At 42.8% G+C, this 13621-nt stretch overlaps 1 protein-coding gene across 2 annotated transcripts; it reads right to left on the bottom strand.

Moving 5' to 3' along the window:
• Window positions 1-601: 601 nt before the first annotated feature.
• On the bottom strand, window positions 602-3778 carry NUDT15 (nudix hydrolase 15). 2 transcript variants are annotated; one of them, XM_032208099.1, is made up of 4 exons: window positions 3596-3778; window positions 3299-3489; window positions 2904-3089; window positions 602-2773 (listed from the first exon to the last, which is right to left on the bottom strand). In XM_032208099.1, the coding sequence occupies exons 1-3, from the start codon at window positions 3745-3747 to the stop codon at window positions 2944-2946; spliced, it is 489 nt and encodes a 162-aa protein (XP_032063990.1). In that variant the 5' UTR covers window positions 3748-3778; the 3' UTR covers window positions 602-2773; window positions 2904-2943. The 2 variants fall into 2 exon arrangements, with proteins under 2 accessions (XP_032063990.1, XP_032063988.1); XM_032208097.1 differs by having other exon boundaries at window positions 602-3089.
• Between the last annotated feature and the right edge of the window lie 9843 nt (window positions 3779-13621).

Raw genomic sequence — 13621 nt, 5'->3', positions numbered from 1 at the left:
GTTTTTTGTTTTAAAAGCGAGATGGGGGAATTTGGTTTTGTCTTAGCTACTCCTTTGGAAAATATTTTCAATTTCTAAGATTGCACCTCTATTTTGCAGTCTAAAGTGATGCATATACATAGATATTTTAACTTCTATGCCAGTTTCATCTTTTTCCTCTTTGGTGTTTACTCCTCCCATGTCTCTATAGGGTAACTATTTCCCCTTTAATATATGTTAATCCAAATGTGCTTGGCCTTTCTTAATTACCCTAATTAACCTTGCTTATCCCCATTCTACCTCAAATTTTTTCTTAAACGTGCATGATCAAAATCATACATAATATTGCTGCTTTATACTGTGGAATTAATGTTTTCTTCTAAAGGCACCTCCTTTAACACGTTACAGCACAGCCGCAGCTCACCATCTTCTTTAGAAGCAGTTTTTTCTTGGAATGAAATCCAAATAGAAATAATTAATACTTGTGGGAAGTGTTGTATACAGTCAACCCGAAAAGTCTGATATGTCCATATGTGATTTGCTAACTGAAATACTGTGAAGTTAGATGATTGTTTGCAGATACAAATAAGAAGGAACAGAAGCAAGACTCTCAAGAAATGACTACACGTTTTCCTGGGTTGTTTATTAAAGGATTAAATGGGACCAGTGAGTTACATTTAAGAAGTAGGTAAGAAGTCAGCTCTTCCCACTGGCCACTTCAGTACATAAAATGAGACTTGTCTGTTAGATTGCATCCTAGATAAACAGTTTCATTGCATCAGTGCTCCAAACTATGTACTTACTCTTCAGCAGCATTTTTCTGGAAGGTGGGTAACTAATGCCACAGCTCAGGTGAATTCTGTCTATGACAAGCAATGTAACAAACCTCAAAGGTTTAATTGGCATGTTGTTACTCACTTGCTTAAATATACCAAAAATCTAATTAAACCTAGAATTTAATTGAAAGGAGGAAGTCTGAAGAGCTAGAAAGACCAAGCATCAAATTTTTGGGTGTGTGGGAGGGTGTGTGGTGTGGGAAGGACAGATGCAAAATGCATTCAGAACGAGGCAAGTCGGGGATTGTTGACAACTGATTGTGGTAATGTGCTGTCATTTAATCAGGCCGCTTAGCAAGGATACAGTAATTGACATATGGAGATGTTATCTGTCCTAATTTCAGAAACTTCTTGCCTGTTTACAACACATGGAGTGAATATAGTCATTAACTGTAACAAAATATTTTTTGCAATACAAATGATTTTACAGTGACCTGTGTTTTCCCATCAGGACTTAGATACCTTTTAAAATTTAAAACAGCACTAAATTGTTTGAATTACTATTTTTTTTCCCATTATTCTTTGGGACAGATGGGCTGGACATCTGTCGACTCTTCCTACAGCCTCTTTGTTGACAGCTGAATAGAATAATTTTCAGTGTACATTAAGTTGCTTTTGGGAAGAAAATCTCCGCTTTTGAATTCAACATAAAAAATGTTCTGTACAAAGATAGGGCTGTGAAGAAAGTTTCACTGATATCTTCCATTTCAAAACTGCTTTTTAACCACAGCTACTTTCTTAGCTTCACGATGTATCTGTTGGAAGGGAAGTTGCCCATAGTTAATGCTTTGAATTCAACACAGGAGCCTTGCAATCATCATCAGCACCCTTATACTTTGTATCACTCTGCCTGTTTCACAGGGGAAAAACTTTCTTAAGTGGAGATGGCTCTGTAAAGTAAGGAAAAGCTTCAAGCATGCAATCTCATTTCCTTTAAGAATTGACGAGTCAATTCACAATTTCAGACAATTTTAATCTTCCAATATTGTGTTTATTTAAAAGAAATTAAATGCATCTCAGATCATTTTTACAATGAGTATATTTAAAGGAAAAAATGGTCTAAAAGAACCCTAAAGAGAAAAAGATGAAAGCAATTCTGATTTTTTATTTGTAGTCCATCCTTACCCTAAAATTAATGGCTGAAATCCTAATGACCAGATAGAAAGGAATCAAATTGTGTTAGATGGTAGAAAAATAACATTCAAATTCATTGGTTTTGTGTGCGTATGTACATATGTCCCTTCATTCTCTACCAATTTAATCATCTGTTCATATCATGCTGAAAATTAAGAATTCTGTCAAACCGCAGTAGCTGTAAAGAATGACACCCAACTGTGCTGCATAATAGCAACAACCTTCTTCAGCAAAGAAGTGCACCTGTCTGACGTAGTTACAGCTATAAATGAGATTAGTTTTCACAGTGTTAGTTACATCAGCCTGGCAGAACACTGTAGGCACCTCTCCAGTAAGGTGTTAAGTTCTATGGGCAGAAGTGAACATCAACCACAGATATCTTTAACGCTTCTGCAGATGAATTCTCATGTCACTGAGGTTGCCAACAGCCCTCTGTGATGAAAGGCGGTGGCAGGAAGGGTCAGAGAATCTTCATTCCCTACCAGCCAGGGCAACTTTTTTGTGTTTATAATACTGTGCTTTTCAACTGTCTGCATGAAAACGAGGTATTCTCTGGAAAATGGGATTTTTCTTCAGTATGGATGCTGACAGTATGTTAACTGAAGTCAGGAAACAAGGCCAAATTTAGAAATTGGTCCAAGATTTATAATGAGAGGAAAGCAGCACGATGTACCACGCAGCTTTACGCAGAAAGCAGGACAGTGGCTTAAATCACCTTCATTTAGGCACGATGCTGTAACCGTTCCCAAGCTTCTCCGAAGGGTATGGGTGACTTCCAAAGGGCTATCCATCTCCGTGAAGACATACCAGACAAAACATGATGACTTTTATAGAAAATAAAGCATTAATCATTAACAACGTTTGTTGAATTGCGCTCCCTCAAGGAATGACGACAGGGGTGGATGGGCTGGAATGCTGTGCCGTTTTTGGGTTTACTAAGGGTGCTGTTTTCACCTGGGTGATGCTAGCGTGGTAAAGATGAAGCAGCTCCGTCCTACGCCAGCTGGTGGCTGCCCGTGTACCCCTGCAGGTGACCCAGCTCCTCGCTGAAAGGGTTGTAGCCCTGCTCCCTCAAGCACCGCAGCGCCCAGAACAGCTGCTCCGCGGGGGGGAACTCATCCCACTTCACCCATTCCCATCCTGTAGAAAAAAAAAATAAAAAAATAAAAAATAAAAATAAAAAAAAAATGAGCAAAAGGGAAGGGATGCAGGGAGGGAGGGGTGTGCACCCCCAGCGCGCCAACTCGCGGTGGCCACGCCCACTCCGCACGCCCACGCCCACTCAGAGTAGCCACGCCCACCCGCGTGGCCACGCCCCCTATATAAAGCCCCGCCCCCGCCCCTCTCACCCTCATTCTTGTCCGGCTCGCTGTTGCGCGGCTCCGCCCCCGGCTCCGCCTCCCCCTTCATCAGCACGGTGACGTAGTGGTAGCCGGCGGCCGGGCAGGCGGCGTTGACGGCGGAGGCGAAGCGCAGGTTGCGCAGGCGCAGCGCCGCCTCCTCCCGCGCCTCGCGGGCGGCGCACTCGGCCAGGCTCTCCCTGAGGGGGGAACCGGGGGGGGGAGCCGTGAAGATGGCGGCGGCGGCTCCCTCATGAAGGGGCCGTGCCCGTGCCCGCCCTCCGCCGGCTCCCCGCCGCCCCCTACCCGAACTCGAGGTGGCCGCCGGGCAGCTGGTACATGCCGCCGCCCAGCCGGCCCTTCCTCTTGCCCAGCAGCACGCAGCCGGGGTGCGCCGGGCTGGTGATCACCACCCCGACGCCGACGCCCGGCCGCGGGGGTTGAGCCGCGTCGCCCATGGGAGCAGTGAGGGGAGGGGGGGGAGAAGATGGCGACCTTCCTCCTCCTCTTCCTCCTCTTCCTCTACCACCTCCTCCTCCTGGGTGCACGCATGCGCTCCCCCACATGGAGGGGCGAAGCTCCCTGAGGCGGAGCCTGCTCGCGGCCACCCCTCGGCTTCCTCCTCCTCACGGATCAAGGACGGGGAGTTGAGGAGCAAAAAACGCTTAAAAAGCTTCCCAGGCAGGCAAACAGGGGCTTTCCTAAAACAAACGTGAAAATCCCACGTGCATACACATCCACCTACTACAATCAGTGCCAAATATTCTCCAATTCAAGATCTGGACGAAATGAAGTGGCTTGATACATGAGCCCATGGTTTCAACTGGACGAGAGTCAATTAGAAATTGTTTAAAACAAAATTACTACCATAGCTAGGCAGAATAACAGTTCCTTACTAATAAAATTGAAGAAGAAATCAAAATCTGTTCATGCAAACACTTTTACCTTCGTTTTCCCTTTTTTTTCTTCCAGAAAGACTATACAGCATATAAGAAAAAAATATGTATTTATTTAACTTACTTATGTTTCTTACAAACAACTGCAATATTCACCAGGCTAAGATTTCCCCCTTCACCAGCCTATTTATCACATCAAGGATATGAAGTACTTTATCTTTGCAGGACTTCAACATATATACATACATATATACATATATACACATATATATATATTTTTTTTTTTTGGTAAGGTTTTGAAATTCATTTCTATAGATACATTTTTATTTATTTATGAAGGTCATGCAGCCAAATTGACTGAAAATTGGTCACTACTTTTAGTGGGATTTGTTTAGTTGCCAGAACTGGATCAGTCTGGCATCAAGCGAGTCCCCGTGTTGGCATGCTGGAAATGTCAGGAGTATGTGGCTGGGTTGTCCTAGAAGTAAGGCTGCCCTTTAACAGCAGTTGGCTCTTTTATTTAGCTGTAATATTTGTTTAGCCCACACACTGAATGACAGGCATTAGTACATTAATAGTAATAATTAAAAAACTGGGCAAAGTCCCAAGCTAAGTGGCTTTGTAAACTAAGCTCATTCATTTATATCTTGTCTTCCAGTACAACTTGAGTGTTTTATTCTCCAGGTTAAATGTCAGTCAGCTATGTCATTTGCGTGTTGACAAGATGATAATCTTAAAAAAAAAGACTCCTCCATTAAGCTCATTCTGTTAGAGTATATTAAAACACCAGCACTACATCAACAAGAATCAAAACAGTATTTGTGTCAAATGTCAACCATTTTCATGTATCTTACTCCAAGCACCATTTACGAATGAGTTTGAGGATGGCCCACTACCATTCTGCTCATACCATTTAGCCTATAAAAAAATACTTGTATGTTTCTTATGCTTGTTGGAATGGTAGCAGGATGCCATTTCTTATAAATATTTTATTATATGTGTAACATATATAAAACCAAAACAAAACAAAATCAACACAGAATCACAGAGTGATTTAGGTTGGAAGGGACTTTAAAGATCATCTAGTTCTGATTGCCCTGGCCCAGACGCAGCACCTTGCACTTGGCCTTGTTGAACCTCGAGGTTCACACAGGCCCATCTCTCAAGCCTTCCCAGGTCCCTCTGGATGGCATCCCGTCCCTCCAGCATGTCGACCACACCACTCAGCTTGGCGCCATCAGGAAATGTGCTGAAGGTGCACTCGATCCCACTGTCCATGTCACCGACAAAGATGTTAAACAGCACCAGTCCCAGTACTGACCCCTGAGGAACACCACTCGTCACTGATCTCCAGCTGGACATTGAGACGTTGACTACAATTCTTCAAGTGCAACCATCCAGCCAATTCCTTCCCCACAGAGTGGTCCATCCATCAAATCCACGTCTCCAATTTAGAGACAAGGATGTTGTGTGGGACAGTGTCAAAAGTCCTTATAAACATCTGTAGTATTTGTCATTGTCCTTATAAACAATTGGATTATTTGTCAGTGAGCTAAGATTTCCCACTTCCCTCTAGCAGTCTATTGATCACAGGGAGGACATGTCCTTTCCTTTGCAGGGCTTCAAAACAGATTTTTTTGGGGGAATTTTTGGAAATAGAAACAAACAAACAAACAAACAAACAAAAACAACTGGGGTTTTACACAGATCGTGCAAGAAATATAGAACGGTACTTATAAGTGTGATGGTGAACGGACATCCACTGTATAAAAGAGGTGAGAACAAACCAAGAATAAGAAAGTCAAAATGCATCTTCTACCTTACATAATATGTAGAAAAGCTTGCAAGACTATGATTTACATGCTCTTGCAATCTTGTTTATTAATACTTCACCTGACAGTACTTCTGTGCACTATATAGCTAAAACTGTATTTAAACCAGCATGGGTCTGCGCTACTATTGAAAGAGGCACCTGGTTTTCAGGCCCAAGCACGTGTTCCGTGTTCCTCATACTGGTACTGTTAGGGAAGTGGCTGTGCAGTGAATCGGATGAGTGAACTAATCTGGCTGCCAAAAAAATCCCATTTTGGTGAAATTGTTTTTCAGCATGCTTTGGGCAGCACAAGGAGGGGATAGAATAGAGTAGATCAGATTAAACATAGCAGGAAGCCAAACCTAACTCAGCAAACTGTGAAAAAAAAAAAAAAAAAAAAAAAAAGACTATTATTTAACAGGATTGGTTCCCTGATATGATTTACAGCTCAGGTACATGAATGATTGAATTGGCACAGAGAGTTCGAGCAGCTGGGAACAAGAATGATGGAACTAACCATGTTAGTGACAGGCAAGATTTATGTCGGATTGAAATGACTATGCAGCCGTTCCTTAAGAGTGCACATACAGAAACCGAGTCAGAAAAGCACACACTGTACAGAACAGAAATCATCCATCTTCCTGAGACTCTCACGCGTGCGGTTCCCTAGCTGTGGAATTTACTATATGTTCACATTCGCTTAGCAGAAGTATGACCTGGAAGGCAGAGGGATTATGTTTAAAAGTTTTACATTGCAAAGCTGGCACTGAGCAGCTGGGTGGAATGTAACAGCAGTGCCTTACATCAGAGTCCTCCCAGCAGGCTGAAACATAAGCTTGAAAGATGTGTGAAGTCTCCCTCACTTGCGTTCAAGTAGATAGTTGTTATCCTGAAATTATATATATTATACATAATTAAAATGTAACGTGGTTAACTGTTTCATCACTAGTACTGTATCAGAAATATTTCAGTGTTTATTCCATAATCTTGACATCTCATCACACTTCTACTGAATTGTCATCTTTTAGCCTTAGATAAATCATCCCTTACTGTCATGCTGCACCTTGATAGAAATTAGCACCAAAACTTAGGAAATATTTGGTACCTTCTTTTTAAGTTGAAACATAACTAAGCTCCTATCACATGCAAATCATAAAATCCTGTACTTTATATGGGTGAACAATTGCCTGATGGATCTGGCCCAAAGGGTTATAGTAAATGGGGTTATGTCAGGCCAGCAGCCAGTCACCGGTGAGCCTCCTCAGGGCTCCATTCTGGTGCCAGTTCTCTTCAATGTTTTTATAAATGACTCGGGTGCAGGACTGGAATGCATACTAAGCAAGTTCGCAGATGATACTAAATTAGGAGGAGCTGCTGACTCCCTGAGGGTAGAGAGGCCTTGCAGAGAACTTGGCAAATCAGCGGGCTGGGCAATCACCAGCCACATGAAGGTTAACAAGCGCTGGGTTCTGCAGCTGGGACGGGACAACCCTGGGTGCCACAGGGTAAGGAGGGCACAAAGCTGTCAGTGCCCAAAGGAGCGGCTGAGGTCCCTGGGTTTGCTCAGCCCCGAGCAGAGCAGGCTGAGGGGAGGCCTCATGGCGGCCTGCAGCTCCCTCACGAGGGGAGCGGAGGGGCAGGCGCTGAGCTCTGCTCTCTGGGGACAGCGACAGGACCCGAGGGAACAGCATGGAGCTGGGACAGGGGAGGGTCAGGCTGGGGGTTAGGGAAAGGGTCTGCACCCAGAGGGTGGGCAGGCACTGGGACAGGCTCCCCAGGGCAGTGGTCATGGCACCGAGCCTGCTGGAGTTCCAGAAGTGTTTGGACAGTGCTCTCAGACACAGGGTCTGATTTTTGGGTGGTTCTGTGTGGAGCCAGGAGTTGGACTCGATGATCCTTGTGGGTCCCTTCCAACTTGGGATATTCTGTGGTTCTGGGGTATTACTGTGCAGAGAGTTGGCTCCCACCTAATACAGCAGCGAGAGCAGTCCTTTAATTTGGGAACTTGAATGAGTCTCCTGGAGACTTACTTTGATCTGCTATTGCAGAGTGATAGGATGAGAGGCAGTGAGAGTAGTAGAGCACCACAGCAGGTTGTTCAGAGAGGCTGCACAATCTCTGACCTTGGAGATACCGAAAACTCGACTGGACACAGCCATGAGTGATCTGCTTGAAGTTGGCCCTGCTTTAAGCAAGGAGTGCCATGAGGGGAGTGGAAGGGGTTGGAGCAGATGGCCATTCCAACCTAAATTATTGTGTAATTCTACTCTGGCAACAGATAAGATTTCTTCTGAAAAACTTACGTACTCAGTACTTGCAAAAATACAGAAAATCAGGAAAAGGTCTGCACTTTTGGATTTAAATAATGATTTCACCTGTCAGAACTGGGAGGTAGTTTTGCCTCACAGATGAAAAATCGGGACTATGCCCTTGCCATGCTCAGTATAAGCAGGTGCATTTAACTCACCTTCAGAAGTGAGTATTCAGTCAAAAAAAACTCCTCACACAGTCTGTAAAGCTGAGAAGTGATCTAATAACCTATCATCAGCTGCCTCCAAGAGATGGTGATGATGAGAGAGTACCTGATATCCATGTTTATTAGAATTTCATGATCGGCGTTTTTCCTTTTTTTTCCCCCAAGCTTGCTATCTTAAAAACATGAAATTGCACGAAAGACACACATTATAGTAAACGGGTTGCAAAGCTTTATACTTGAAAGTGCCCATGCCAATGTTACCTATATGTTTAATTTCTTGTATATGGGAGTCCAAAAGTAAAATAGTAGCTGCTGTGGGCAAAACAAGCAGAGAAACCAAATGGAATTTGTTGTTGTTGCCTTTTCCATTTAGATTCAATCATTAAATTGTCCTGATTCAACAAGCATAAATGTTTCTACCATGGTTATAAGTTGAGTTTTGCACGAAGCTGGCAATCTTTTCTTGGGTTATTGTGCAATAAGTGCTTTGGAGATTTTAGATAAAACAGGATTCTCCACTAGAGTCTAGTTCTACATCAGTAAAGCAATCCTTGCTCTTTGCTCTCGCAGAAGAGAACCCAGATCCTTCCAAGATATATCAGAACACTTTATTATTCCTGTCATTACTTGTGTAAAACATGACAGAGTAGCTGACAGGTGTCATTTGCTATTTCATAGTTCGTCATGCAAGTTGGTAAGCCAAGATGCACTTCCACTTGTAAAAAATTGTCTTTTGACTCTGAAATCCACTCTTTTTTCCCCCTTATACATATGTGACAGACAGCAATACTAGTCATAACTCTAGATTTCTGACAATACATCTAGTCTGCTTCAATTTACTTTGTTATAATTTGAGATTTTAATTTCCATGATATTAGTTCTCTGCAATAGCAAATATGCTCTCATATTGATAATTAAAATTAATTGCTTGTCAAATAAATTTTCCTTTCCGTATACTACAGGTCTGATACTTTGTATGTCTCTGTCTAGAACTTCCTAAAGTCAAACAAATGCATTTCAATTGTAATCATGGAAAATGAAAGAAGATTGGTGAGAAAGCAGGTTTTGCTTAAACTCTGTCACAAAACATACAAACACACACACACACAAAAACCACACAACAACCAACCAACCAGCCAAAAAAAAAATAAAAATAGAGAGTTTACTTAGCATGAACTCAATACCCTAATGAATGTTGACCCTGAGCTATGTATCTCTGATCTGGAGATGTTCAGAACTTAGGATTCATGCCTGAAGGTGTAGTCAGTGCATTATTATGGTAAAGCTTCATGTTTAATGCTGCAATGTTTATCTAGATTTCACTGCAGAAGGAGAAATGAACTTGATCTGCCTTCCAGAGCTTATGGAAGTGGAAGAAAATGAAAGATGGGCTGACTTAGAGGGGTTGCTGGTTAGGTACCATGTGGCCTGATTTCCTGTCCAGGCTTTGTCTCTAAGCCTGGTCTCTTCTTTTTTGCACAGCTGTAGAATAGATAATGCCAGAGAACGTCTTTCTTAGGAAATCTTGGGGAAAAAACAGGCAAGGGTTCACAGTATCTGTACGGTGCCGCTGGCCTGTCAGACTAGTTTGTGATTTGGTGGAATGACCAGCAAGGAAGCTATGAAGAATACTGAGTAAGGAAAAGAAATAAAGACTGCTTTCCTGCAGCTGAAATACTGGAATTTCCACAAACAATCCCGCTTCTCAAGAATTTCCAAATGAAGAAGGGAAATTTTGCAAAAGTTAGCCTGCTTTATCTTTGCCTATGCCCTGATTTTACCTTTATTACAAATTTATGATCTGGATAAATCTCCCCAATCCTGGCCTCACGTTAAGCTCCAAGCAATGGCTCTTCATTACATTTTCGTATCAGGATTTATGAGAGCTTTAAGGATTCCTACTTTACCTAGTTCCTTATTGTACAGACAAGGAACAGAAAATCCTTGCTTTTAATATCGTACTTCAGAAAGGGCCTGCCTGAGCAAAAGGAGTTTATTCGTATAACCTTCACTGACTACCATAAACTAACTCCTGTACTTTTTAAAAAAACAGAATATTCTTTTCTATATTTATGCTGGAATTATCATCTATATCTGGCTGCATTAAGAGTATTCTTTTCATTAAGATATGCTGTCAGCCCCAAAGTGGTCGCAGTCTTCACAATGATTTATAGAGAATAATGGTGTGCACATGTAAAAAAAGTGTTTTACTCTTTTAATTGCTTGCTTTACTGTTTTAATTTCTTTGCTCTGGTGTAGAAAGATGAGATTGAGCCATCAGAACTGGTGTAGGTGGTGAGACAAATCCGCTGTATTTGTAGCTCTGCTATTAACTTTTTAAGTGACCTTGGGCAACTTGGAAGCTGGCAAAGATGGATTATGCTCCAGCTTCTATAAATCTCCTGTGTGTATTCAGTGCCAGGACAGACTGAGACAGAAGAATATAAAAATGTCCATTAGTTCAAAACAAAAATCTATCAAGGGCAGTAGCTGGTGGTCCAAAGTAGATCTCTGAAAGAATAGATAAGAAAACGTGCCTGGGCTTTTGACTGCTCTTCTACAGCTATTTTCAGCTCCGTGACTTCTCAGTGCAAAGGTGGCTTCTGTGTATTTAGTAACGTTTTACTTATTTATTTTCTCTGAATTTATAAAGACCCCTCAAGCCCATGTGAACTTCCATCATTTGCAGTATCCATGGCAAGGTGCTGCATAGCTTAACTAAACACTGTGTGAAGAATCACTTTTGCAAGCAAAACCCTTTTGCTGCATTAACCCTCTGCTGCTTAATGCTCATACCCTCCTCTTTAGAAAATTGCACCCATCCAGAGCTAAGACTGTGTACAAATGCCTGTTGCGAGCACAGGTGACCATGTCAGAACCCTTTGCAGGAGATACACTGGAGCACCTTCAGGGAAGGACATGGGATTGCCTTTCTGTGTGACAGTTGTTGGAAGGACAGATGGAATATCCTGCTCATACTGAAGATGGCTGCAGTGAATAATTTCATGTTGTTAGATGCTCCTGAGGTTCCCTTTAGGAATTTGTCCAGAGTTATCCCTAACAGTAATCCTGCAGGCCAGCAACACATAGAGTTAACTGGCTGCAAGACATGCTATGGAAAGCACTGTAGACACCTCTGAAGAATTTTTCTTTGCTTCAGGTCAGGTTTTTCCCTGTGACCTTGGCTAGTCAAGCAGCTAAAGATGTTTGCTGACCTACTGCTTGGCCTGGCTGTAGCCAAGATCGTTATCTTTTCTTGTTTCTCTAAGAAAGAAAAGAAATGGTGAATATGTCATTTCCAAGAATTGTCTTTTTATGTTATTTATTTTTTTTGAGTTGCACAGCTCCAGATCACCTTGTACTGACTGTCTGAGCCAGATGATGGCATCACTGATCAGAAAGCAGAAACAGAAATTTGTGATTTTTTACAACAAATCTCAGTTAGGCCAGTTCTCACAGCTGACAATGAAATCTGGCAGTGCAACATCCAAATTATTAAAGCTCTCCGTACAGCTGTTTTTCAGACTGTACCAATGACAGTAGATGCCATATGCTTCCCAGAAGTCCTTTAACAATGCAAGAAAATGTAACATTTCTTCTTTTGATGCATAAGATAAAAACCTTCAAACAGCATAACTGGAAGACGTCATTGGTAGTGAGAAGAAGATATGGTAGGAATTGTACTGTGATGGTCTCACAGTTCTTCTCAAAGGCAAGAATGAATTATAAGCCCAGAGAGATTTGTCCAAATTTCTTGCAGTAGCAAGCAACTGAGTCAGGGTGTAAGTACGGTTTCACAGAATCACAGAATAGTTAAAGTTGAAAGTGACCTCTGGAGGCCACCTGCTCCAACCCCTGCTCAAGCAGCACCACCTACAGCAGGTTGCTTAGGACCATGTCCAGGTGGTTTTTGAAGATCTCCAAGGAGGGAGACCAGCAGGTCTCCAACTTGTCTTGGCAACCTGTTCTAGCACTCCACCACCCATATTGTAATGAAATGCTTTGTGGTGTTCAGAGAGAACCTCCTGTCTTCCAGTTTGTGCCCATTGCCTCTTCTGCCCTGGCGCTGGGCACCCCTGAACAGAGCCTGGCTGTGGCCTCTTTGCCCCCTCCCTGTGGGGATTCACAGCCCTGGGTGAGATCCCCCTGAGCCTCCTCTTCTCCAGGCTGAGCAGTCCCAGCCCTCCTGGCCTCTGCTCACGGGAGAGGTGCTCTAGTCTCTTTATCATCTTGGTGGCCCTACAAAGAACCCTTTCCAGTATGTCCAGGCCTCTCTTGCACTGTGGAACCCAGAACCAGACACTACTTCAGGTGTGGCCTCACCAGTGCTGAGCTAAAAGGAAGGATCACCTCACTCAGCCTGCTCTGTTGACCAGTACTGGTCTCTGAACTGTAGCTTTGGGCTTCTCGGTTTCAGGTTTTAAGTTTTGCCAAACCCCATTACATTGTCTCTGTAAACTTTGTTGCATGCTCTTCTTCCCCTTTCTGTGGGGAGGGTCATTTCAGAAAGTCTCCCAGAGTTGTAAGATTTCCTGATGTTTAATATAGGGAAATATATGACACACAAGAAATGGCCTGTGACAGATACCAGAATTAAAGTTGTGTTTTTGCAGTAGAAAGTTCCACTAACCTTGCATATTTGAAAGTGATTGTGCAGGCATAACAGTGGGGGGTATGTTAAGTAGATAAGGGGACAGTGGAAGGTCTCACTGTCCCAAAATAAGGAGGATGGCTAAGAAAAACAAGACAAGCAGTTGCAGAATCAGCAAAACAAACCAACCAACCAACCAACCAACCAACCAAACAACTGTTGTTTCTCACACAGAGCCACAGGCAAGCCTGTTTTTTGGTTATTTTGGTGGTGAAAGGACACTAAGTACTTTTTCCCTTGGTAAAGGCAAGTCATTTGCCAAGGAAATGTCTCAGATTTTGTTCACTGTTTTGAAAAACTTTGGATGGCATATCAAAATTTTGTAGCTCCTTACAGGTTCAATGACATGCTCATGCCTTGAATGTCTGAACATAAGAGGTGCAGACCTCAGCGCTCTGGGGAGTTCACCACAATGCTAACAGATAACAGTAACACTATATGCAGACAGCAGAGGACCAGAAGCTATTGCTACTCTGCCTTTTGCAATACTTGCCTA

Source organism: Aythya fuligula, chromosome 1, assembly GCF_009819795.1.
Source record: "Aythya fuligula isolate bAytFul2 chromosome 1, bAytFul2.pri, whole genome shotgun sequence".
Lineage (NCBI taxonomy): Eukaryota > Metazoa > Chordata > Aves > Anseriformes > Anatidae > Aythya > Aythya fuligula.
Note: the sequence above shows the minus strand (reverse complement) of the source record. Positions and strands in the feature narration are given on the sequence as shown.

Bases quoted from the DNA above. Each gene is read 5' to 3' on its own strand.
- NUDT15 (XM_032208097.1), bottom strand. From the start codon at position 3,747: ATGGGCGACGCGGCTCAACCCCCGCGGCCGGGCGTCGGCGTCGGGGTG. The intron at 3,490-3,595 runs GTAGGGGGCGGC...TTCCCCCCTCAG, and splicing joins GGCGGCCACCTCGAGTTCGG to GGAGAGCCTGGCCGAGTGCG. The intron at 3,090-3,298 runs GTGAGAGGGGCG...TTTTTTCTACAG, and splicing joins CGAGCCGGACAAGAATGAGG to GATGGGAATGGGTGAAGTGG.